This window comes from Eleginops maclovinus, chromosome 14, assembly GCF_036324505.1.
Source record: "Eleginops maclovinus isolate JMC-PN-2008 ecotype Puerto Natales chromosome 14, JC_Emac_rtc_rv5, whole genome shotgun sequence".
In the NCBI taxonomy this organism is placed as follows: Eukaryota; Metazoa; Chordata; class Actinopteri; order Perciformes; family Eleginopidae; genus Eleginops; species Eleginops maclovinus.
This window is the reverse complement of record NC_086362.1, coordinates 14,014,472-14,040,049: the sequence shown is the minus strand read 5'-3', so window position 1 is coordinate 14,040,049 and position 25,578 is coordinate 14,014,472. Positions and strand designations below refer to the sequence as shown.

General features: G+C 41.3%; 2 protein-coding genes across 3 annotated transcripts; both read left to right on the top strand.

Annotated features, from left to right (window-relative positions):
• The first annotated feature begins 5,862 nt into the window (after positions 1-5,862).
• On the top strand, positions 5,863-25,168 carry LOC134875675 (NLR family CARD domain-containing protein 3-like). 2 transcript variants are annotated; one of them, XR_010167257.1, is made up of 16 exons: positions 5,863-5,905; positions 10,837-10,939; positions 11,031-11,204; positions 12,854-12,955; positions 15,305-15,394; positions 15,654-15,719; positions 16,476-16,577; positions 18,768-18,837; positions 18,996-19,224; positions 19,428-21,222; positions 21,312-21,485; positions 22,049-22,222; positions 22,512-22,685; positions 22,802-22,848; positions 23,559-24,204; positions 24,270-25,168. XR_010167257.1 is itself a non-coding variant. In XM_063900270.1 (15 exons), the coding sequence occupies exons 2-15, from the start codon at positions 10,851-10,853 to the stop codon at positions 24,119-24,121; spliced, it is 3,849 nt and encodes a 1,282-aa protein (XP_063756340.1). In that variant the 5' UTR covers positions 5,863-5,905; positions 10,837-10,850; the 3' UTR covers positions 24,122-25,168. The 2 variants fall into 2 exon arrangements, 1 of the variants encoding a protein (XP_063756340.1); XM_063900270.1 differs by having other exon boundaries at positions 23,559-25,168.
• On the top strand, positions 7,782-10,301 carry LOC134875679 (general transcription factor II-I repeat domain-containing protein 2B-like). Its single transcript, XM_063900275.1, has 2 exons — positions 7,782-9,270; positions 9,590-10,301. Exons 1-2 carry the CDS (start codon positions 7,995-7,997, stop codon positions 10,102-10,104), a joined length of 1,791 nt encoding a protein of 596 aa, XP_063756345.1. The 5' UTR covers positions 7,782-7,994; the 3' UTR covers positions 10,105-10,301.
• Positions 25,169-25,578: the final 410 nt, after the last annotated feature.

The window sequence follows — 25,578 nt, the reverse complement described above, 5'->3', positions numbered from 1 at the left end:
TCCCAGGCAGTGCGGATGGGGAACATCACATCCTCCACCTTGACCCTCAACACCGGAGCCCCTCAGGGTTGTGTGCTCAGCCCTCTCCTCTACTCCCTGTTCACACACGACTGCGTGGCCACACACAGCTCCAACACCATCATCAAGTTTGCTGACGACACGACCGTCATCGGCCTGATCACAGACGGCGACGAGACGGCGTACAGAGAGGAGGTCAGAGCCCTGACATCTTGGTGCCAGGACAACAACCTCCATCTCAACGTCAGCAAAACAAAGGAGCTGATTGTGGACTACAGGAAGAGGCAGAGAGAGGCACACACACCCATCACCATCGACGGGACTCCTGTGGAGAGAGTCAGCAGCTTCAGGTTCCTCGGGGTAAACATCAGTGAGGACCTGACATGGACACATCACACCAGGGTGATATCGAAGACGGCTCGACAGCGGCTCTTCTTCCTCCGCAGGCTGCGGAAGTTCAACATGGACTCCAGGATACTCTGCAACTTCTACAGGTGCACCATCGAGAGTATCCTGACTGGCTGCATCACCGCCTGGTATGGCAGTTGCACCGCCCTCAACCGTAAGACTCTACAGAGGGTGGTGAAAACTGCTCAGCACATCACGGACGGAGCTGCCATCCATGGAGGACCTCTACACCCAGCGGTGTAGGAAGAAGGCCGGTAGGATATTAAAGGACCCCCATCACCCCAGCAACAATCTGTTCTGTCTGCTGCCGTCTGGCAGACGGTACCCGCAGCATCCGGACCAAGACCACCAGACTCAGAGACAGTTTTATACCACAGGCTATAAGACTACTGAACTCCTGAGCTGTGTGAATGTCTACTCACATCTGTTTATAGTACACACATACATATATATATACATTATACACATCTGCCATACATATCTGTTTATAATACACATATCTATATATTATACATATCTGCCATATACATCTGTTATACATAATATATGCATCTGTCCATACCTCCTCATTCAACAGTGTAAAGTATTTAAATACTCTCAATGTATTCCACATATGTATATATTTCACATCCTCAAATCTTTATTGTTGATATTGTAAATATTCTTCTCTCTTTTTGCACTATTTTATTTATCTTATTTGCACCATGTATGTTGAGTTGTTGGAGGAGCACGCGACATAAGATTTTCATTGCCAACATATACGCTGTATCTGCTGTGCATATGACAAATAAAACCTTGAAACCTAAAATTATATTGCATCAAAAAATATTGGTCATCATAGCTGTCCATGGCAAGCATTCCCAAGTTTAATTATTTTTGGGGGGAACAAAGCAATAAAGAGCACTCTGAGAATAAATATTCAGCATTTAAAACACATTAGCAGATGATACATAAAAAAGTGTTTTATATCTCTGAAACCAAGTTATTGTGTTTTTTTAAAAACTGTCTGAAACTGGCCTTTAAATCCGCACACGTGTGAAAGTGTAACTGTTATATAAGTTGAGTATGTGAGATGGGTTTTACTGCAGCTCTCCTGGGTCTGACATCCTCTCCCAACACCAGATGGAAGCCTGGATCGTCTGACTCCACACGATGTCTGCAGCTCCTGCCAACACTCAGTACTGTGCTGTATGTGTTCATATAAATATCTGTCTCCACAATCCCACTCCACAGTGTATTTAATGGCACTGAGTAACATGAGGCCACTTGTTAGCTAGGGAGGGTCAAAGGAGGTGGGGTTTATGTTGCCAAAGTGTCACTCATCCTATAGTGTGTACTGCTGTTCCTTTGTTTTTTTTGGATGGATACCACGAAGTAAATATGTTCTATAATTGAGTTATTTCTTAAAAATGTGTTGTTTTAATCAATTCAAATCAGGATGGCGGAGTTTGAGCTATGTGTTTATTATTTCCATGCTTAATATACATCATTTTAATTGACTGTATTTCTTCATTACTGCTTATTTTGTGTGAATTAAGTCTTTAAGTTCTTATAGAAAACAAGTCTGAAATACTGCTGTACAAAAATCAAGCAAGTTCTTCATACAGAACACTGAAGTTGCTGAGCTATAAGACTTTAAGGACTTTAATAAAAACACAAATGACTTAAGATGGTTGACCTTTGTTTTGCAGTGAACACATTTTTGTTCTAAAATTGCAATTATTACTCAGTGGATTTGCACATCACACCTTGTAAATAAAGCATTGTTCTGTGGATATCTGTGATGAGATTTCGTCGCTGATGTCAAATGTTTTGTATACTGCTATGTAATCTGTGGAAGAAGTACTCAAATGTGTACTTAAGTAAAAGTAGAAGTACCAGAGTGTAGGGATACTGCACTCCTGCATTATAGTGTTACTCAAAAACAGAGTACAAAAGTATTCTCATCTAAATGTACTTAAAGTAGAGACAGTAAAAGTAGTCATTGTTTGATTGGTCCATTTCAGAATAATATCTCTGATATGTTTTATAATTATTGATCATTAAAGTGTTCTCAGAGCTGGTAAAGGTGCAGCTAGTTTGAATGGCTTTGTATACTGCAGGGTAGCTGCTGGATTTACTCCAGGTGAACTACAGTCTGATGTAAGGGTTGATAATGGACAGTTTGGAGAGTGAGCTCATCCCCAAATGGGCTACTTAGTTGTTACGTGACCCCAAACGCCTCTGCACCCGATAAGGCCCCTTCCAATGGGGAGCCAGTTTACGGCCTCTCTCAGTGGGATCATTCAACCACACCAAATCCCCTACTTCATAGGGGTCGTGTCTCACCCTGGCGTCATAGTACAACTTCTGTTTGCTGTTTGCGGCAAAGTTATTATCCCTTGTCTCATCCCACCTCTGCCACCAATGTTAAGTGCGAGGTGTTAGGGCTTCAAAGATACTTCTGTCTAACAAAAACTCAGGAACTTTGGTGCTTTCTGGAGCATCACAGACCAGCGCCTCCGTTTATTAACGTAGAGTCACACACCCACTCTCCAGAACCGCCTGCGCATGCTCAAACACATGAACTCTCACCCCAATGCTTACACTAGGAATCCAGGAGCAGAGTTCCTCAGGGGACTAGGAGGTGAGAAATGATAACACCATATCATTGAGAACGTTATTGCTATGGACAAGTATTAAATATAAACATCTCAAATCTGATAAAAGAAATAAAGTAGTCAATAATAATCTGCTCGTCTCTATGTATTTTATTTCTTATGCGGTTTCACATGTGTGTATGAGAGTGTTTCACATGTGTGCAGGTGAATGATTTTTCCCAAGGGGCCATCACACATTTCACTTTCACACTGACACACCGGTTGTTTGAAACTTATCTCACTAATGATTGCTTGAATATCCAGAAATTATAAACAAATTTACATTATTTTTAAGTAAATCTAATCTGCAGACACAGTCTTTCAGTGTTTGAGTGAAAACTAATTCAAGCAAGGAAGACATTTTCAAACACTCCCCCACAATAACACAGGTAAATGTGTGTGGATGTTCTGTTCTGTTCATCTCTATCTGATGTCATATATTTCTGTTCTGAAGTTATCACAGGGGACTGACTTTTCAATAAATAAAGAAGGAAAATATCTTTATTTCTTTATCTTTATTCTGAGATTGAATATTTGCATATAATGATAAGTTCATATATCATTCATAGCCTGTTTTATATCACATTTTATTCCTAAAAAAAACTGAAAAAGCTGGAAACTCTAAGTCACCAGGCTCAGTGGTATCTGCTGATCTGGGAAACCAGCAATCATCACGGGCCAGAGTTGTATTAATATCAAATAATAAAACAGCATATTACAATACAATTTATGCAATTTACAATTTATGTCTCTCTACGCAAATTATACTATTGTTAAACACAACTCAACCTCTTTCTCTTTGCAAAAACAAAGGAATTGTTATATTAAGCCAAAGGTCAAGTAAAAGTACAAAAGTATGAATATCAAAGTATGCGTAGTAATAGAGGGGTATGAGGCATGGCTACAATGGGTGATCTGTTTGGTATTTTGAGCAAAACACGTCACATATTTATGCATTGTTAGATATTGCCCGATATATATATTGTTCAAATATAGCATAATAGGAGACCTTTTATTATTATTATTATTATTATTATTACTACTAATAATAATAGATTTTATTTTAGGCGCCTTTCATGACTCCCAAGGACACCGTACAATTTCACATCATTAATCCAAACCTGTAAAGTAACTGAGCTACTCAATAAATGTAGTGGTGACAAAGTAAATGATTCACCTCTGAATTGTAGTGGAGTAAGAGTATAAGCTCTACTATACAGTACACGAGTAAATGTACTTAGTTACTTTACACCAGTGCTATGAGGTGCACACCAGTTAAATGTTGATAAGCCTGTAGTGATGGCACCGTCAAAATGTCAGCAGGACTGTTGCTCCAGAAGTGTATTCCAGACAGAGTTATCTACAGTATGACATGAATTATTGGAAGCTCCTTCTGTATGTACCCATCTTATCTACAGCGTGCACAAATGTAATTTGAAATCTTCATACATAAAGGATGAGAAAGCAGGAGAAGTGAAACCTCACAGAAAATTTCATATTTCTAGAATAATCTAGAGTAAAGTTAAAGCTGTATGGTCTGTCTGTGTGTCTGTGTCTGTCTGTCTGTCTGTCTGTTTGTGTGTCTGTCTGTCTGTCTTTCTGTCTGTCTGTCTGTCTGTCTGTCTGTCTGTCTGTCTGTCTGTCTGTCTGTCTGTCTGTCTGTCTGTCTGTCTGTCTGTCTGTCTGTCTGTCTGTCTGTCTGTGTGTGTGTGTGTGTGTGTGTGTGTGTGTGTGTGTGTGTGTGTGTGTGTGTGTGTGTGTGTGTGTGTGTGTGTGTGTGTGTGTGTGTGTGTGTGTGTGTGTCTGTCTGTCTATCTGTCTGTCTGAAACGCTCTGTTTTAGCTCCTTTGTCTCTTTTAAAATAAAAATAACCTCATGTTCCCCATTAAAATGGTCCAGATGGTTGGTATGGGTATTTACAGTTTTTTTTTTTTTTTTTTAACTTTCAGCATCTAGCAGTCTCAGTTTTGAGCACCCCGACTCGTTATTCAGCGGGCAGGTTTGAAGATCTTGCCACTTTGTTTTGGCTTTTTTTTATTTTTGGAGGTAACGGGGAGTAAGGGTATGCGTCAATGTATCACAGTAATGCAAAATTGGAATTAAAATAAATACTTGAAAAGTAATGCAAACATTGCATGAACATCTAGTTGAAAGAAAAGCATAAAAGGTAGAAATGACCAATTCAGTCAAAATAGCGAAACTTTATTGGTATATTTCACACACTGGATGCAGCTGAAAGCGATTTGACCGTTTGGGACAAAACACAAGACATGAGAAAGTCAGAGATTAAGCACACATCACACAACTGCATTAAACAAAGAATATGTACAGTATATTCTTTTAAAGAAGAATGAAAGTAATTTAAACGTGTCAACGAGTGGCCTTTTTGTGAGCTCCAGCGGCTTTTTTTTATTGATTCCAATGAGAACAGATCACAAGCCGTCTCTTGTTAGATGCTTTTACCCAAAGCGACTCACATAAACTGTGGACAATCCCCACAGGGTGAGGGTGAAGTGTCTTGCCCCACAATGCCGCATCCTCCTCTTGGTGCTTGGAGTATACTTTGATGCTAATACTTTTGTACTTTTACTTGAGAGTCCTTTTGAATGCAGGACTTCTACTGTAACAGAGTACTTCCACCTATGGTAGTCTCCTTTAATGTGCACTCTAAACACTGACACTAGCTCTGATGGGATACCATGTGCTGTCACAAGATGGCGCTCATGTACAGCTAATGAGTCACATATGGTCCACTTGTCTCCCTTCCTGTTCTCCGTGGCTCTTCCGGTGTTACCTTCACTTCCTGTTGGGACATAGAAGTTTTGCTCCTCGTCAAACTGGTAAGTGACAGTTTTCAGTGAGAAATGACTCTCAGGTGATCTCTGCTCTCCAGTCAGTTTCGTCACTGGGTGTTAATGTGTTTAGTGCGAACAGTAAGCCACAAACGGCTGCTCCTACCACATGCTAATTATGCTAACTAATATCCATTTTTCAGAACTGCAACGAGACAGATTGAAGCGTTACTGTACTTTTCTAAATTAAAAATAAAGAATGCAGTAAATACAAAATTAATTTATATTATAAATTCAAATATAATTGCTTTTAATGAATAGAAAAATCATTTTTAAAATAAATATAAATTAAATTAAAAATATTACAAAAAAAGGTTTTCCCTTTCTTATTATTTCTAATAATTTAAGCATCAATTAGCAAATCCATTTTAGATTGGTGAATCATTTCACAACAATGAAATATTTATTAAGAACGTACTTTATTTAAATCACTAAGATCAATTTTAGGTACATATAAAAGTAATAATAACTTTAATTCATATGCCTTTCATAAACCCAAGGATGCTTACACAGAGTGAACACCGAACGCACAGCAGAAAACGCTGGGGCTACACAGGAAACAGACAGGTAGACAGAGGGCCGATGTGAATAGAGTAATCAATAAAAATCCTATCTTTAAATTAATGTAATTATGTTTCCATCAATAACCTCATAACTGTTTTCGGCAGACCGACCAGACCATCCCCTATTTACTCTCCGCAAAAACAAAGCTGTCTCTGCCGTCTGACGCTCTATTTGACACCATCTTCATATTTCTGGAGTCTTTATACCGTATTTGACAAACAGAAGTATTGTTTTCTGGCATCATTTCATCATTTTAAGGGGAAACTCTGCAGTAAGAGTTACCTGCTTAAGAACTTTTGATTATTTTTTACAAAATTATATTTATTTTTTCTTCAAAAAAGCATATTTATTTAACTTAAATAGTTTGAAATCAATATAATAATTTTCTTCGTAAAACAATTATAATTTACAGGTCAATACATTTATTTTCCATCAATAACAAAAGCATTTTTAAAGGTCCCAATATTGTGTCCATTTTTACTGATCATAATTCCATTGTTGAGGTGTACTAGAATAGATTTACGTTGTTCAATGTTCCAATATCACCTTGGTTTTCTCATACAGCATCTCTGTATAGTATCTCTATTCATTCTCTGTCAATTTTTTTTTCAACCACTGCCTTTTCGTGGTTCTGCCTTCGGTAAGGCAAACAGATGACATTTCCCCTCACATTTCAGGGCACAGTACTTTGTTGACATTTCAGCCTTGCAACAGTAAATGGTCGGTTGGCAGAGGGTGTGCCTATTGGTCTATAGCTATGGGCGTGCCAACTTGCCGATTGGTCTCCAGATTTAGTGACGTCAATAGCCCCCGGAAGAAAAAAATGGAAGAAGAAAAATCTCCAACTAGGCGTGGGAGGGCAGCATAGACATGGGTTTTCTCCTTTAGAGTTTTACTCGCTACAGGGTGTACTTTGAGGGTTTGTGATTTTGCAGACCGTTTACATGCAGAAAAAGCTACATAACACACGGAAGGATGGGTTATAACCGGAAAAGCATAACAGGGGACCTTAAAGAAATGAAAGATTGTAAATTGTAATGTTAAAATAAATGTATGAGGTCATTTGTTTAAACTTCAGCATGGTCACATAACTTTGTGTCACCACCAATAAAGTTAAAGGCGGTTTATGTTGGTTGTGGTGAATTTTACTCTTCTCATTCAGACAGGGTGAAGAACTCCTCCCTATAGCTTTCTTTTATTATTATATGAGCTGAGAGGAGATGCCATTACACTCATCAGTTTCATAATACATATGCATAACAAAATGTATATGCTTTATTTTCATCTAAACCATGGCTGCCCAAATTGGGGCCCGCGGGCCAAACTTGGCCCGCGACCGATTAAATTTGGCCCGTGCCTTCCCGCACTGTCCCACCATAAACGATCGGAAGTTCTCGTTGAAAATTATTTATTGGCGCACTACCAAATAATGCCATAGGATGGCGCTGTTGAGCTCCAGTCAGCTCCTAGCTACCCGATAACGCCCAAGACCAGTGAGTGAGAGGATTCAAGGATGGAGCGTAGTAGGCTGTGGCACACAGACAAACGAAAATTTAAAAAAACTTGGGAACAGGACTATTTTTTTACCGAGGTAGATTCCAATGCAGTGTGTCTGGTATGTAAGCAGAGGGTCGCTGTTTCAAAGGAATACAACATTCGCCGTCACTATCTAACTAAGCATGCGGCTGAGTTCGCAAAGTACACTGGAGAACATTGCAAGGTCAAGTTAGCAGACTTGCTAACAAAGCTAACCACCCAGCAGCGAACTCTACTTCAGCCGTCGACTGCACAAGAAAATGCCACTCGGGCTAGTTATCGCATTAGCAATGCAATCGTGAGAAGTGGGAGAGCTTTTGCAGCGGGTGATTTCGTCAAGGAGTGTTTGACAATTGCTGCCCAAGATGTGTGTCCAAATCAGATGCGTGTGTTTTCTCAAATTAGCCTGTCACGGAACACTGTCACCCGCCGCGTTGAGGACATGGCCGAAGACGTTCGAGGTCAGATAGCCCAAAGAGCAAGTCACTTTTCTGCCTTCTCCATTGCGTGCGATGAAAGCACCGACATGTCCGACTCAGCACAGTTGCTGGTGTTTTTGCGAGGCGTCAATGAGGACTTTGAAGTGTGTCAAGAACTAGCGGGCCTTGAAACATTGAAAGGGACAACAAAAGGTGTGGATATTTTTATGGCAGTGGAGCGAGTTCTGGACAAGAACGGTTTGAACTGGGAAACCCTATCTGGCATCATGACTGATGGAGCCCCCGCCATGGTCGGTAAGCGAGCAGGGCTAACTGCACTTGTGTCGGACAAGGTCTCCGAGTTTGGTGGCTCGATTTTAAAGTACCATTGTATTTTGCATCAGGAGCAACTGTGCGCTAAAAACATGGGCTTCAAAAACGTCATGCAGGATGTCGTCGCCATTGTCAACAATATTCGCTCAAAGGCCCTCTCACACCGTCAATTCAAAGCTCTGCTTGATGAGATGGATGCCCAGTATGGTGATGTATTGTACCATCAGGAGGTGCGGTGGTTGAGCCGTGGGAAAGTTTTGCGGGGTTTCTTTGATCTGCGCGAGGAAATAAGAGAGTTTCAAGCCATGAAGACGAACAACATCCAAGTGCCCACGGACAGTCACTGGCTTGCAGACCTGGCTTTTCTTGTGGACATCACAGAGCTGCTGAATATCCTCAATCTTCAGCTCCAAGGGAGAGACCAGATGATCACGCAGATGTATGACCATGTCAAAGCCTTCAAGCAAAAGTTCCAGCTGCTTAGCAGACATCTCTCAAAAGGTGAGATCTAACTTTAATATTTTATTGAACATAAAACAATGTATTACGCTTGTTGTCACAACCATGCTATCATAGATATATTGTTTGTGATGCATGTATACTTTGTGTTGGTGGAAAATAGATGTTCTTTTTAAAACCACTAAACCAGGCATTAAATCCAAAACAGTAGTTGTATTGCTTTTCATAGTCTACTGCAGCCATAAACAAAACAAAATATATCCCCTGCCCACCATTTGATTGATGATTGGTATTTCATTTCATTTCATGAACAACCTTGCATCTTACATTGCTGCTTTTGTCTTTGTGTCTGTATTTTCAGGAAATTTGGCACATTTCCCTAGCCTCAGAGAAGTTGGGTTGATGGAGGAAGACACACCAAAATACCTCAACATTCTCAACAATCTTGAGGTGGAGTTCGACCATCGCTTTGAAGATTTTCGTGGAAATACAACAGCATTTGAGCTGTTTGCTCAACCTTTTTCTGTGAATGTGGATGCAGTCAGTGAGGAGCTTCAAATGGAACTTTTGGAACTTCAGTCTGATTCAGACCTCCATAGCAGGTTCAGAGAGCTTTCCTTACAAGATTTTTACAGGTCTATTCCCGCACACAGATATGGCAAGATACGCAAACATGCCCAGGTTATGTTATCCCTCTTTGGAAGTACTTATGTCTGTGAGCAGGCTTTCAGCCTTATGAATCTTAACAAGTCCAAACTGAGGAATGCTTTATCTGACTCTCACCTACATGACATTCTCACTTTGTCAGTTAGTCAGCTTGAACCTGATATTGAGAGGCTTTTAAAAACCAAGAACAGGCTTCATGTTTCCCACTGATTGGACTACTACAGGCAGAATATGTAGGCCTGCCCTAGGCCCCCATTGTGTCACCTGGGAGTATGGTAGGCCCAAGGACTGGTAATGTTCCACACCTGTCCACAAATATTTCATAGTGCTTCAGTTATTTTTTTAATTTAAAGAAGCCAGATCGATGTTATGAAATGTTATTGACCTAAATGTGAAACACAGTAAACAGTGCAATTCATTTTTCAAAATGACTTTGTGATATAGTGTTTATTTTGCACACGTATGCTTAACTTACACACGTAATGTACTGCACTCGTATATTTACCGTACACTTAATGTACTGCAAAATTATCATTTTGGCCCTCGGCCCTCCCCTCACGTTCAATTTTGGCCCTCCATCGGGAAGTATTTGGGCACCCCTGATCTAAACCATCATCATTTTTTCTAACACAATTTGGCAGTTCTGTCCAAATATTTTTGAGGGTGCAGTTTAGTTGTATGGGAATGTTACTTTGTGGGAGCAAGGCTGACCTTTTGGGTGGTTCATGATCATTTTTGACAATCTAAAAAGTATATACAGTATATATGGGTCAAGTGATTTCCTGGGCGGGCCTGGGGCTGTGGGACACATTCTGGATTGATCAGATCCTGTTAGGGCTCCAACAAGGTTCCTGTCAGCCTGAATATCTGAGAGGAGGAGCACTAATGTTTCCTGTGATTACATGTTGTAATGAATGAGCGTGTTGTTGTGTTTGTGTGAAGGTGGGGGCTCTGATATGGATCAGTTTGAGGACAGAGAGGAGCGAGCCACCCCCCCTAAAAGCTCTCTGTGTGGGGAGCATGACAGTCAGACCATAGCTCAGAGGTGAGATCTCCCAACTGTCCATGACTCTTCTGCATGTCACAGCTCAGCACTCATTGTTAACACTCCAAGATCTGTGTGTGTTGTGTTCAAGCCTAGAGCACACAGCACACTCTGCTAGACCTGGACCTGGACCTGGACCTAAACCTGGACCTGGACCTGGTGATGGAGATGGAGATGGACCTGGATCCAGCGGTGTGTCCATGAAGAGTGACCGGTCTATGGATCATCCTGTTACCGTTCAGTCTGGATTTTCTACAATTAGAAGGTAAGAATGTAGAAGTGTGTAACGTACTTTATGTTTAGAATATTTCTATGACCAATAAATAGTGAACATTTTTATACTTTTCTGTCCTTTATTTAACTAAAGAGTCCAATCACACAAAAATGTAATTTATATGTACCAGAGACTTTTATCTTCTCATAAAAATAGTTCGTTTGACTATTCACTAATATGGCGATCAGAATGGAGACCTCTGAGTGTTCCTGTGTGAAGGGAAGGACACAAAGAATAGATTAAGAGATCAACAAAAATTATATAACTACGTATTTTGTATAATAATGACATTAGCTGTTATCATTATTATAATTATATCAAACTTTTTCATTCTAAATACACTGTTTCTTTATATTTTACGTAATCTTGTAAAAGATACGGTGATGCCATGAGATTACAGGTTTCTTGGCATAATATTTTCACATGTGATTTCTGGTCCGATCTGAAGGACGTGTGTTAGAGAGCCCTGACCCTCCTCTCTGTGAGGTCGGAGGGCAAAGTGCAATACATTTTCCTTTAAAGGTTCCATAGAATGGAAAACTGTATTTACCTTGGCATAGTTGAATAGTTCGGTACATTGGACTGACATACTGTGAACCTCAAACACCATTGTTTCCTCCTTCACGTGCAAATCATGAATATGCATACCACAGCGGTAAAACGGGTGAATTACAACAATCCCTGTGTGTTACTTCACACACGGTAGTCCAGCCCCAACATTTGCATACACCAGCTGCTGGAAACACTAACGCTAACACTTACCACTCCGTAACGTTGCTCTCCAATCTCCGGCCAACTGGCTGTTCTTCAAATTCATCGGTTTCCTCCTCCGATAAAGACTCAAAGATGTAAGGTTGGATGCCAATAGCCTCCATGGTTGATCTCTCACAGTTTCGTAAACTTCACTTACTTCTGTGGGCTCTGAGGCAGCCATGGAGTGCTCCTTGTAAACCAGCCAATCAGAGCAGAGTTCATCATAATTATTTAAATGAGCCCCAAAATAAGGCAATTCAGCTTGTTTCATTCTAGGACCAAATCATAGGGTTGTAAATGGGTCTGTAAAACCGCATCTGGACATTTTTTGGATCACCCAAAGTTATATACCTTCTTTGTAGACATCAGAGAACAATTTCAAATACCACCTTTAAATGATTCCTATTGCAATATACATGCGTCCTTTGCACCAAAGGTAAATCTCACCTCGCACCTACACAAACTCAGCTTACACTTAGAACTGTATCCAACCCTACAAAAATACATCTTTTTAGAGGTGTTTCTTTTATTGTCATGTGTTTTATGTTGTTGTTTATTGCTCTGCTGCAAGTCAGATGTCCTCCAGTTGGACAATAAAGAAGAACAGCACAGCGGAAACTGATGTGAAGCTAAAGAAAGAGTGAGAAACTGCTCAAATGAACTTTTTTCTCTTTTCACTTGTTTGTATACGGAAGTCCTGAGTCCCCGGACTCATGACGAGTTAAAGTCATGGTGAAGCGGATCCAGAACTCTGCTTAGTATTTATATCATCAATATAATGATTAACAGAGCACAATGAACAATGACATTTCAACTACTGAGAATCTCTTCAAAATGTTTTTCATGTTTTGAACTGCTTTTTATTAGTCTGTGTTTATTTGTACAAGGATCCAACAGCAGAGACCTGAACCCAGCTGTGTTTCCATGAAGAGTGAGGGGTCTATGGAGCTTCCTATTACCTTTCAAGCTAAACAAAGTGCTGAAAAAAGGTAACAATTTAAAACTGAGCATTGTTTCTATCTGCTGCTGTTGGGTAAAGAGTAAATCACAAAATTCCCGCTCTTCCCTCTCTTGTATTTTTTGAGAGTTGGCCTTAATGAGGCCCTGACATGGTTTCAAATTCCTTAAAGGTCCCTTATTATGCAAAATGCACTTTTCAATGTCTTTAATACATATATATGTCTCCCCTTAAGAGACTCAGAGAGTGTCAGAAAAAAGGTTGTCTCTCTTTCCTTCCTGATCCAAGTATATGAAATGTGCTCAAAAAATGGGTGAGTTAGGTTTGGGTTCATACGTGACTAAAAATTAATCTTCATTTGTGGGTTGTACGGCATTAGCAAATAACCAACCACGTTAAGCCTCTGCCCATCCTCTTACCTGAATTCCCTCCTGCAGCACCTCTGTGTGTGTGTGTATTCAGCAGGATGTATGAGAAGACCAGACGCTGTGCTGTTTTAGGCTACTAAATCATGTGTGCAAACCATTTGACCTGTGAAATGTTTGGAAACGTATAAGACAGTATTGTGCAGTGTAGCGTATATTGTCTCGTGTAGTTTTAACAGTTATCCCTCATTATTGTGACCAGCACTCTATGTAAGCTATCAACTTGAAATATACCTTAAAATAATAATAATAAAATACGTTAATGTAACGATTTAATAAGGTCGGGGCACCACTCTCTAGTAAGAGAGTAAATACATAGCTTCAGTCTCATATTCTGAAAGTTGGAGTTTACTCGGTGAACAGCGGCTGCTTTACCTCACACACAAAAACACATAAACAGGTTCTTTATAAATGAAACATTTATTAACTAACTAAGATTATACAACGCTAAGGAAAACATACGTATCACAGAATAATATGAATGGCGAATGTGGGAAAGGAAGGTTACACAATATAAATGGACAGTGAATCAGATGGTTTGGACAAATACGGAAAGTATATTTGAAACTCTTTACAGCTGAAAGATGCAGGAAACTATTTGGGGAGTTTTAACCTGAACTTAATAGCTAAAAATTAGCACAACCCAAGTGTAAGGAATTGCTGTTGCCTTACGGATGGATGACCGGGTGGTTGCCGTGCTGGGGACGGATGTAGACAGCGTGCGGACGGGGGGTCTGGCAAAGGTGGCTGGGTTTAGCCAGCAGCATGCGTTCAGATGCAGCCTGGTTTGTAATGAAACTGGAGATCATTGTCTATCTATGTCCTTGTTAATGGCAAAGTTTCTCATCATGTGTTAAAACTGGAGATCATTGTCTCTGAGGCCTCAGGCCTCCTTCACGCTACAGCAGGATATGTATAACCTTGTTTTCATTTAGCATTTTATGAAACATTATGTTCTGTTGCATTTCACATGCTTTGTGTGAGAAGCTACATAGCCAGCAGATTCCTTTCCCAAAGTAGGCTACATGGGGGGGCAGCTTCAGTACAGCTACTGGATGTAATAATACTGTTGTTGTGGCACACCCACGAGAAAAAATACGGTGTTCATTTAGTACTTCATTTCAGAATCAACGCTGGATATGATTAGGAACATAGTGTGGCTTTTGTTTCAGTTAGCATGTACTGCTAACACTCAGACCAGATGCTCTATGGGAGGGACTTAGAGTGAAGTTGTGATATAAACTTAACACAAAAAATAAGGAAATGTGTGTTTGGTCTATTATTCATTCTATTGTGAGGAACATGCATTTGTGTCTTCCACACGTTACTCAGGCTGCTTGTTAAATTGTTAATAAAAAATTGTTGCCAGTATGTCTTGTTCCATCAGACTTCAATCATCCAATCCACCAAACAACACCAAAAGAGTCAACAGCAAAAAAAGCAGTTTGGCAGAGGAGATTTGTCACTTTTTTCATGGGTGCAACCCACATAATCAGCTCTGCTGCTCCTCCCACAAATGCTTGTTCCTCACAAATGTGGCACCATTTGAAAGGTAAATAAACAGGCTTTCCAACGGTATAAGGTTTATCGCCAAGAAGCTTTGTTACATATACAGAAATAAGCTGCCAAACACAAACTTCCTTACTTTTTGTGTTACGTTTATATAATACACATAATGTCTCTGTTCTAGCGGTAAACAGGGAAGAGAGAACAAGCTATGTGCTGTATCAGAAACAATGTGGATGTGTTTTGGAAGTAATATGGTCTTTTGTTTTACATTAGCAAACAAGAATGAAAACTCTAACAAACTAAGCGTTGAACATAAATTGTTTTCTACTTATCTTGTCCTCGTCTGGTGACAATACTGCTGGAAGACGGCAGGCAGTGAGATTTTAATAACATAAAGGGTGGCATGGGGTGCTGTGTGTTTTTATCAGACTGTTTATTTGTATCAGGATCCCGCAGCAGAGACCCGAACCCAGATGTGTTTCCATGAAGAGTGACTGGTCTATGGAGCTTCCAGTTACCTTCAAAGCTAAACAAAGGTAACTATTTAAAACACAACTTTTGAAATATCAGATTATCCTGGGAGTGGACTCAATAATGTAAATCCCATCCCAGACTCCAACATTAGTGGATCTTGGCACTGGCCAGGCAAAGACATGGTATCCAAGTTAAACCAATTTTTGGGTCCGAGTACCAGCTCCTCTGTTGTTAATCACCACTCTGCCTTTATGTTGTACCAGGGACCTGGATTTATTCCTGCCCCATCTTGTTTTGTCCCCATTTACTTGTTTGTATTAGGAAGCAGCAGAAGAGACCTGGACCTGCATCTAGACCTAGATCTGGACCCAGCTCTAAAAGGCAAAGGTTTTTGACCCGACTACCATCTTGAAAAGAGTAGAGTCACAACAGTGCATGGGCCCTGGCTGTAAAATATGTTCTTATTGACAACTGAACACCAAAATATGTTTCCTGAAAAATGTAAGAAATAGGAAATGCAGTCACAGAATCTGTATTTACTATATTCAAAAAATCATATTTTAAATGAAGAAAATCCTATTTTTAAATGAAGCAAATCATTTTAATTTGTTTAAATCAATAAAATAATTATTCCAAATACAATGAATTAATGAAATCATTCATATTATTTGGGAGTATATCTAGTGATTCCTAATGAATGGATCCAAGTGAAGTCACAGGTCAATGTTAAAGTCAATGTTAACAAGTCTTCTTTGATGACGACTCATGTAACACAAGTCCAGAACTGAAGTAAACTGAACAGTAACATTTCTGTTGAGGATTAAGGGTTCAACGCAGAGCCATACACCAACAGCAAACTAGGGCTGCAATCCACTGTTCCTTCATTTGTCTGGGCTGGTGTTCAGTTATTCTTAAAGATGATTCTGTGTTATTGACGGAAATATTATACACAGCTACTGAACACTCATCCTGTTTGGAGACAAAGAGGAGGAAGTGCTCTTCCAGGCCTCTTTTTATAGTCCCTTTTGGATAGGAGGCTGAGACACTTGCCAGTGAGAATCCTTTAGCTAGTGAGAGTCTGTCCAAATCTGTTCTTTTTACCTTTTAAGCTGCTGTTTATTGGTGTGTGTTTATTTGCATCAGGATCCAGCAGCAGAGACCTGAACCCAGCTGTGTTTCCATGAAGAGTGACGGTTCTATGGAGCTTCCAATTACTTTCAAAGCTAAACAAAGTTCTGATGAAAGGTAAGAATTTAAAACTGAACATTGTTATTATTTGATTCTCTCTGGAGAAGAAGAATCAGGTGTTGGTGCAGAGCTTCACAGTCTGTTGTAGGACTCAACAGTCATTTGTGCAGCGGTGATATCACAGATGTTAAAGAGATGTTACATAGCTATGCTTCTTTTACTTCACTCATGATCTGTTCAGACAGACAAAGAACAATAACCACAACCAAAATGTCCTTCTTCCGAGAAGTGTATAACTTCCATTGATAAAAATAAGAAATATGGCCTGAGTGTGATAACACTGCACTCGTCTGCACAAAAAAAGACCTGTAACATTACATAATGTTAATTTTACTCTCTTACCGACAAAGCTTGGTTGTTACGTTCAGGCTTTACACTTGTGAACCGGGGTTCTGGTTACTCTCCGTGGAGGCCCGGCCCTTCTTGATCAGACCGGATAGATAGTTTTTTCTGACCTTTCACCATCTGGATCTTTCAGAGTCTTCTTTTGTGATGCTAATGGCTATCTGATGTCTAGCAAGGCCTTTTTTCTCCAACATCCAGAGTTTCTGCCTCTTACAGAGTCCTAGCATATCCTGACATTATGTCTGTAGGATTTTAGCCCAATACTGAAGCTTCCTATGTGGTGGTTTAACTCCCGGGAATGACTTGACCGTTTCTGTTGTGATCAATGATGAATCGGTAGACTTGTATTCTTGTGCGGAATAATACAATCCATTTATTTCCTTTACAGAGAACCCTTTGTAGTATTGTCACTCGCTGTAATGCGGTCAAAACCCTTTTTTTTTTTGACCGCATTACTAGTCAAAAACAAATGATTTTTGTTAGATGACAACAGATGAATGCTTATGGAGGCACTTCACAGAGCTTTGGTGTTTAATAGCCTTATAGCCTGTGGGATGAAACTGTCTCTGAGTCTGGTGGTTTTAATCCTGATGCTGCGTTACTGCCTGCCTGCCAGACGGCAGCAGACAGAACAGTTTGTTGCTGGGGGGTTGTGGTTCTTTGATAATCCGGTTGGCATTCTTCCTGAGCAGTTGGGAGTAGAAGTCCTCCATGGATTGCAGCTGTGCAGTTTTCACCACCCTCTGTAGAGTCTTACGGTTGAGGGTAGTGCCACTGCCATACCAGGCCGTGATGCAGCCGGTCAGGATGCTCTCTATGGTGCACCTGTAGAAATCGCGGAGTATTCTAGAGTCCATGTTGTCCATTTGTGAGTTCAGGGTCTGAACTCACAAATGCTCTTCTGGATGAATGGGCAAAAATTCCTACAGACACACTCCAACATCTTGTAGAAAGCCTTCCTAGAACAGAGGCTTCATGATGATGGAAGTGAGTGCCACTTGGTGGTAGTCATTGAGTTATGGTGGTTTCAGTCTTTTTCGGGGACAGGAACGATGTTTAAGTTTTGCGCGGACTACAGACTGCAGGAGTGTCCTGTTGAAGATGTCTGTGAACACCTCTCCAAGCTAAACGGCACACACCTTGAGAAGGCCAGGGATGCCATCAGGTCCCGGATTAACCCTTTTAAAGAATCTGCACACATCAGCCCTGTCTAAAACAAAAAGGGCAGGGCTTTTGGGCCTTCTGTACCTCCACAGCCCTGCCCTGCTCTCAAACCGTGCGTGAAAAGTGTTCAGATCATCTGCGAGAGATGCACACACAGGTAGTCCCTGAGCACCGCCTGCTGCCCCTTTGTAGTCAGTCATCGTTCTTAGCCCTCCCACATGTTCCTGGTGTTAGAGCCTCTGAAGTCAGACTCCACTTTGTCTCTGGAGTGTCTTTTTGCACTGCTAATAGCTCTCCGGAGCACGTACCTTCACTTCCTATACTCATCCAAATCTCCACCTGTGCGTGATATTCCGCGCTTTCAGCTTGGCACGGACCTCACTGTTTATGCAGGACTTCTGATTCAGTAATGTTCGTACATTAATCTTCGGTACTACTTCTTCGATGCATTTTCCAAGCTATCTGTTCTTCCCAATCTGCTCAAACCCCATCAGCTGCTGTGAGGTTTCTGCCAGTAGGACACTTTCAGGCCTTAGTAATGTTGCTTCCTTTACAGGGCCCCCTCAACCTGCTGACCCAGAGTTACCTCTTATTCTGTCTTCATCCCTGAACACCTTCAGTAAAAAGGGCGCAGATTAGAGTCTTTAAATGTTTTTATATTTCATGTTTTCTCCACAGAGTTCTTCAGGAGATCTCAGAGGTTCCCAGTGCCCCACAGCATCAGACAGAGCTGGACTCAATATTTCTGGTGTGTACAATGTACAACTACACCTTTTACTATGAACTACAGATTAATTACCATACAGGTCCTAACAGTCACCATGCAGCTCTGTTTAGACCAGCAGGTCCTCAGACTGACAGATTAATCACATGTTGTCTTCTTTAAATTAAATCACTCGGTTTCAGCTGCTGGAGAAGAACATCTTCACTTTTCTGAAGAATGAGCTGAAGAAGATCCAGAAGTTTCTGAGTTCTGATTACCCCAAATGCTTTGAGAGTCAGGGGGACGATGAGGGGGTCGTGGATGGAGAGGATGAACAGCAGAGCAGGAGAAGCAGAGAGGCATTTCTGAGGATCACACTGCAATTCCTAAGGAGCATGAAGCAGGAGGAGATGGCTGACCGTCTTCAGAGCAGTAAGAGGATTCAACACATTTTACAAGATGTAAAATAGAGAGAGGAGATTTAGGCAACATTGACCATCTCTGCTGTTAATATACACATCTGCATCACATCAGTGTGTCCTCTGATGTGCTGATTCCAACCATACAGCCAAACTTAAATGTTCAGATTCTCAGTTTATATCTACTTACTGATACATTTTTAAATGTGTTTTAAGGAACTAATGCTGCAGAGTGCCAGCGTGAACTTAAATCCACCTTGAAGAAGAAGTTCCAGTGTGTGTTTGAGGGTATTGCTAAAGCAGGAAACCCAACCCTTCTGAACCAGATCTACACAGAGCTCTACATCACAGAGGGGGGAGCTGCAGAGGTCAATGATGAACATGAGGTCAGACAGATTGAAACATCATCCAGGAAACCACACAGACCAGAAACCACCATCAGACAAGAAAACCTCTTTAAAGCCTCACCTGGAAGAGATGCACCAATCAGAACAGTGCTGACAAAGGGAGTGGCTGGCATTGGGAAAACAGTCTTAACTCAGAAGTTCACTCTGGACTGGGCTGAAGGCCAAGCCAACCAGGACATACTGTTCATATTTCCATTCACCTTCAGAGAGTTGAATGTTGTGAGAGAGAAAAAGTACAGCTTGGTGGAACTCGTTCATCACTTCTTCCCTGAAACCAGAGACGCAGGAATCTGCAGCTTTGATCAGTTCCCGGTTGTGTTCATCTTTGACGGTCTGGATGAGTGTCGACTTCCTCTGGACTTCCACAAAAATGTGATCCTGACCGATGTCACTGAGTCCACCTCAGTGGATGTGCTGCTGACAAACCTCATCAGGGGGAAGCTGCTTCCCTCTGCTAGCCTCTGGATAACCACACGACCTGCAGCAGCCAATCAGATCCCTCCTGAGTGTGTGGACATGGTGACAGAGGTCCGAGGGTTTACTGACCCACAGAAGGAGGAGTACTTCAGGAAAAGATTCAGAGATCAGGAGCAAGCCGACACCATCATCTCCCACATCAAGACCTCACGAAGCCTCCACATCATGTGCCACATCCCAGTCTTCTGCTGGATCTCTGCTACAGTCCTGGAGGAGGTGCTGAAAACCATAGAGGAAGGAGAGCTGCCCAAGACCCTGACTGAGATGTACATCCACTTCCTGGTGGTTCAGTCCAAAGTGAAGAACATCAAGTATGATGGAGGAGCTGAGACAGATCAACACTGGAGTCCAGATAGCAGGGAGATGATGGAGTCTCTGGGAAAACTGGCTTTTGAGCAGCTGCAGAAAGGCCACCTGATCTTCTATGAGTCTGACCTGACAGAGTGTGGCATTGATATCAGAGCAGCTTCAGTGTACTCAGGAGTGTTCACACAGGTCTTTAGAGAGGAGAGAGGACTGTACCAGGACCAGGTGTTCTGCTTCGTCCATCTGAGCGTTCAGGAGTTTCTGGCTGCGCTCCATGTCCATCTGACCTTCATCAACTCTGGAGTCAACCTGCTGTCAGAAGAACCCACAACTTCCCAGAAGTCTGTAGTCCAACCTAAACTAACTCTTCTCTACCAGAGTGCTGTGGACAAGGCCTTAGAGAGTCCAAACGGACACCTGGACTTGTTCCTCCGCTTCCTCCTGGGTCTTTCTCTGCACACCAATCAGACTATCCTGCGTGGTCTGCTGAGACAAACAGGAAGTGACTCAAAGTTCAAACAGAAAACAATTGAGTTTATCAAAAAAAAGATTGAAGAGACTTTAACTGCAGAGAGAAGCATCAACCTGTTCCACTGTCTGAACGAACTGAATGATCGTTCTCTAGTGGAGCAGATACAACAGTATCTGAGGTCAGGAAGCCTCTCCACAGATAATCTGTCTCCTGCTCAGTGGTCAGCTCTGGTCTTCATCTTACTCTCATCAGGAGAAGATCTGGACGTGTTTGACCTGAAGAAATACTCTGTTCTGGAGGAGGCTCTTCTGAAACTGCTGCCAGTGGTCAAAGCCTCAAATAAAGCTCTGTACGTGCGCACTAGAAATGAAGTTTCTTTTTTTTATCAGAAAAAAAGCTGTGTTATTGATTTCTTCTGTATTGCCGATTCTTCTTCAGACTGAGTGGCTGTAACCTCTCAAAGAGAAGCTGTGAAGCTCTGTCCTCAGTTCTCAGCTCCCAGTCCTCTAGTCTGAGAGAGCTGGACCTGAGTAACAACAACCTGCAGGATTCAGGAGTGAAGCTGCTGTCTGCTGGACTGGAGAGTCCACACTGTGCACTGGAAACTCTCAGGTTAGTCAGGACATTTATGTAATAATGAATCGTTCACATCGGACGCGATGTGAATCTTCACATTGCTTGCACTATGATAGATACCAACAACAAAATAAATACATTTTAAAGTGATTTAATTGTAATACACATATCAAAATGATGCCGAAAAAATCGTTATTGATAACGGTAAGTACAAATGAATGCTTTGACAGGTGTGTTTAAAGACGGCAGGTGAAAGACATTTGAAATGTTTTCTGAATGGAGATCGATTGATCAGGCTAAGCTAACATGTAGCTGCTCCGTCCGCACTCACAGCAACGCCCTACAGACATAAATAAAGTAGCAATTGTGTTCGCCATGCCATAGACAGTCTATGGTTTGTACATTTATAACTTTTCTCAAGTTTTTGAACAGATATGAGGAGCTGTGAGTGCTGTGTTATTCATTCACGCTGCTATCGTTTTTCCTGATTGGTCATTGGTGTTATTTTACAAACTGAAGTCAAAAGTCTTTACATTGATAAGGTTTATGTTGTTTTCATATGTGAGCTATGGAATGGACAGTTTTTTTATTTATTTTAGGTTGACTGTCTGTAACCTCTCAGAGAGAAGCTGTGAAGCTCTGTCCTCAGTCCTCAGCTCCGAGTCCTCTAGTCTGAGAGAGCTGGACCTGAGTAACAATGACCTGCAGGATCCAGGAGTGAAGCTGCTGTCTGCTGGACTGGAGAGTCCACACTGTGCACTGGAAACTCTCAGGTTAGTGAAAAGCTGGTCAGCTGTTACAACGCAAATATTGAGACTTTTTAGTCACGTTTATGATCCTGTAGAAAATGTGGTAGCAATATAACACTAAAGTTGTATTCAGCAACACTTAACATCAACGGTAAGTTGGCTGCTCTGCCAATTTACCTTTACTCCTGTGTGTGTGTGTGTGTGTGTGTGTGTGTGTGTGTGTGTGTGTGTGTGTGTGTGTGTGTGTGTGTGTGTGTGTGTGTGTGTGTGTGTGTGTGTGTGTGTGTGTGTGTGTGTGTGTGTGTGTTCTCAGTATGTCAGGTTGTATGGTCACAGAGCAAGGCTGTGTTTCTCTGGCCTCAGCTCTGTGCTCCAACCCCTCCAATCTGAGAAAGCTGGACCTGAGCTACAATCATCTAGGAGACTCAGGAGAGAAGCTGCTGTCTGCTGGACTGGAGGATCCACTTTGGAGACTGGATACACTCGGGTATGGACAGACAGACGGACACACACTCTGTCACAAACTGAGGGACTGTGCTTCCTGTTTAATTGTGGATATGAGTGAAGGTGTATGAAGTTTATTCTGACTGCCTTTTCCTGCAGGATGGAACATGGTGGACCACAGTGGTTGAAACCTGGTCTGAGGAAGTGTGAGTGTACTGTTCTCTGTATGTGTTATACTGCCTCAGTGTTGACGTAGATTAAACAGCCAGCCAAACTCTTTTGAGAGCCAGGGAATGAGCAGCCATGTTCCTTTATTGAAAAAGGAACTACAAAAACTACATTGAAACTACAAAAAAGAAGAAGATACAAGACGAATCCTAACGCTAGCCGAATGCTAACGCCAGCCGAATGCTAACGCCAGCCGAATGCTAACGCCAGCCGAATGCTAACGCCAGCCGAATGCTAACGCTTTGTTACACACATTTAAACATTACTAATGTCATAACATTAAACAATACATGTTTACAGCTACTTTTGTCATTATTATACACAGTCAATGCTTTGTGACAGAGCTGTTAACTAAGTTAATAGGAAAAGTGTAGGTCTACTGCCCTGCTTCTCTGCTTAACTTCACTTTCTCTCCTACTTCCTGTGCACTGTAACTCAAAGTGTCATAATAAAAGTCCTTTATTAACAATACAATATAACACCTTAACTTATCATCAAACTTATAAAATAAGGTGGGCAGAACAGTGAGTGTGTTTTCACTGTGATTCACAAGGATTCAATACCGACATGCTGACTCATGTTGAATATGCAATGTCAGTTTTAATAATTGTCTGTCAGTGATTGCCAGTACAGTGGTTAATAAATGAACAGATGACAACCTGCAGCCGTGTTGTGTTCCCTCCATCAGATGCCTGTGAACTGGAGCTGGACACAAACACAGCACACAGGAGACTCAAACTGTGTGACAACAACAGGAAGGTGACATATGTGAAGGAGGAGCAGCCATATCCTGATCATCCAGAGAGATTTTTCTCCCACCCTCAGCTGATGTGTAGAGATGCTCTGACTGGTCGCTGTTACTGGGAGGTTGAGTGGAGAGGAAGGTTTCATATATCAGTGACTTACAGAGGAATCGGCAGGAGAGGAGACAGAGAGGACTGTGTGTTTGGAGGGAATTATCAGTCCTGGAGTCTGAGCTGCTCTGATTATGGTTACTATGTCTCTCACAATAAGAGAGAAACTTGCATCTCCTCCTCCTCCTCCTCCTACTCCTCCTCCTCCTACTCCTTTGGTAAAGTGGCAGTGTATGTCGATTGTGCTGCTGGCTGTCTGTCCTTCTACAGAGTCTCTTCTGACAAACCGATCCACCTCCACACCTTCAGAACCACATTCACTGAACCTATTTATGCTGGGTTTGGGTTTGGGATCTGGTCTGGTTCCTCAATGTCTTTGTGTCCTCTGCAGGTCTGAGAGTCTCTGATGTGGACAGAAACATGCTGACAGCCGATCAGCTGCTGAAATCAAAGTAATAGGGAAACATTGTCACCATTCAGCTGTTAATTTACTGAAATTCAAAGGGGTCCATGTGTATCTTTGTATGATAGTTTCCATCTTAAACGTGATCAATGACAAGATTCTTATTTTTACAGTGACGTTACCGGCTGTAGGAGCCAACACAAAGTTAGTCTGTGTTTATTGATTTATTATTCTCTTTATTTGTTAAAACCATTCATACTTGTTTCTGGCAACTGTCACATGGGGTTGGTTAATGGTATTTGTATTGAGTTGATCACTGCATCAGGTTACGTCTCGATTTAAGCCGTGACCTTTTTTATGCATAATGTTTCAAAGACGGGGCGAGCTATCTTTCCTCTGCAAACACAGAGACCCCTAGTGGAGTGGAGGGGGCCATAACAATATCTTAAAAACTATTGGATGCATTGTTGTAAGGTATACATCAGTTGCCATGTGGGTCGTTCCGGCTAGAGTGAGACCTGGCACATTTAGCTGCCGCTGCTCTCCGGCTTCTTTTACTTTTTATTACTGCAAATATAATCTCTCTCTCTGTTGACCTGGCTGTTCAATATCTGATCAGGATTCTTTGTGCAACGATCGGATTACCCGGTGTATGTACGTTGTGTGTGTATTTGGTCTAACATCAACCCTCCCTGCTGTGGGCACTCCTCACCTGGCTGCAGAGCGGCCAATCCAAAAAGAGAAGCGCTCAGAAAAAAAGAAGCTGGGCGCTGTGCTGTCCGAGACGCGGCCGCTAGAGGCTGCTTGTGATCGGTAAATAAATACATAAAAAAGGCTCCTTGTTGACATGGTTAAACTACTTTCATTCTTCTTATGTTTTAAAATATATTCTTCTTTTTATAAATGCAGTTGTATGATGTGTGCTAATATGTTTTAATCTCTGACTTTGTCATGTCTTGTGTTTTGCCTCAAACTGTCAAATCGCATTCAGCTGCATCCAGTGTGTGAAATATACCAATAAAAGTTTTGTTTTGATTACCATTTATGCATTACTTTGAATTTGTGATTTCTACCTTTTATGCATTTCTTTCAACTAAGTATTATGAACATTACTTTTTCAAATTTAATTATATTTTTTCTTCTCAAATATTTCTAGATTATTCTAGAAATATGACATTTTCTGTGAGGTTTCACTTCTCCTGCTTTCTCATCCTTTATGTATGAAGATTTCAAATTACATTTGTGCACGCTGTAGATAAGATAGGTACATACAGAAGGAGCTTCCAATAATTCATGTCATACTGTAGATAACTCTGTCTGGAATACACTTCTGGAGCAACAGTCCCTGCTGACATTTTGACGGTGCCATCACTACAGGCTTATCAACATTTAACTGTGGTGCACCTCATAGCACTGGTGTAAAGTAACTAAGTACATTTACTCGAGTACTG

Bases quoted from the DNA above. Each gene is read 5' to 3' on its own strand.
- LOC134875679 (XM_063900275.1), top strand. From the start codon at position 7,995: ATGGAGCGTAGTAGGCTGTGGCACACAGACAAACGAAAATTTAAAAAA. The intron at 9,271-9,589 runs GTGAGATCTAAC...CTGTATTTTCAG, and splicing joins TAGCAGACATCTCTCAAAAG to GAAATTTGGCACATTTCCCT.
- LOC134875675 (XM_063900270.1), top strand. From the start codon at position 10,851: ATGGATCAGTTTGAGGACAGAGAGGAGCGAGCCACCCCCCCTAAAAGC. The intron at 10,940-11,030 runs GTGAGATCTCCC...GTTGTGTTCAAG, and splicing joins AGTCAGACCATAGCTCAGAG to CCTAGAGCACACAGCACACT. The intron at 21,486-22,048 runs GTTAGTCAGGAC...TATTTATTTTAG, and splicing joins TGTGCACTGGAAACTCTCAG to GTTGACTGTCTGTAACCTCT.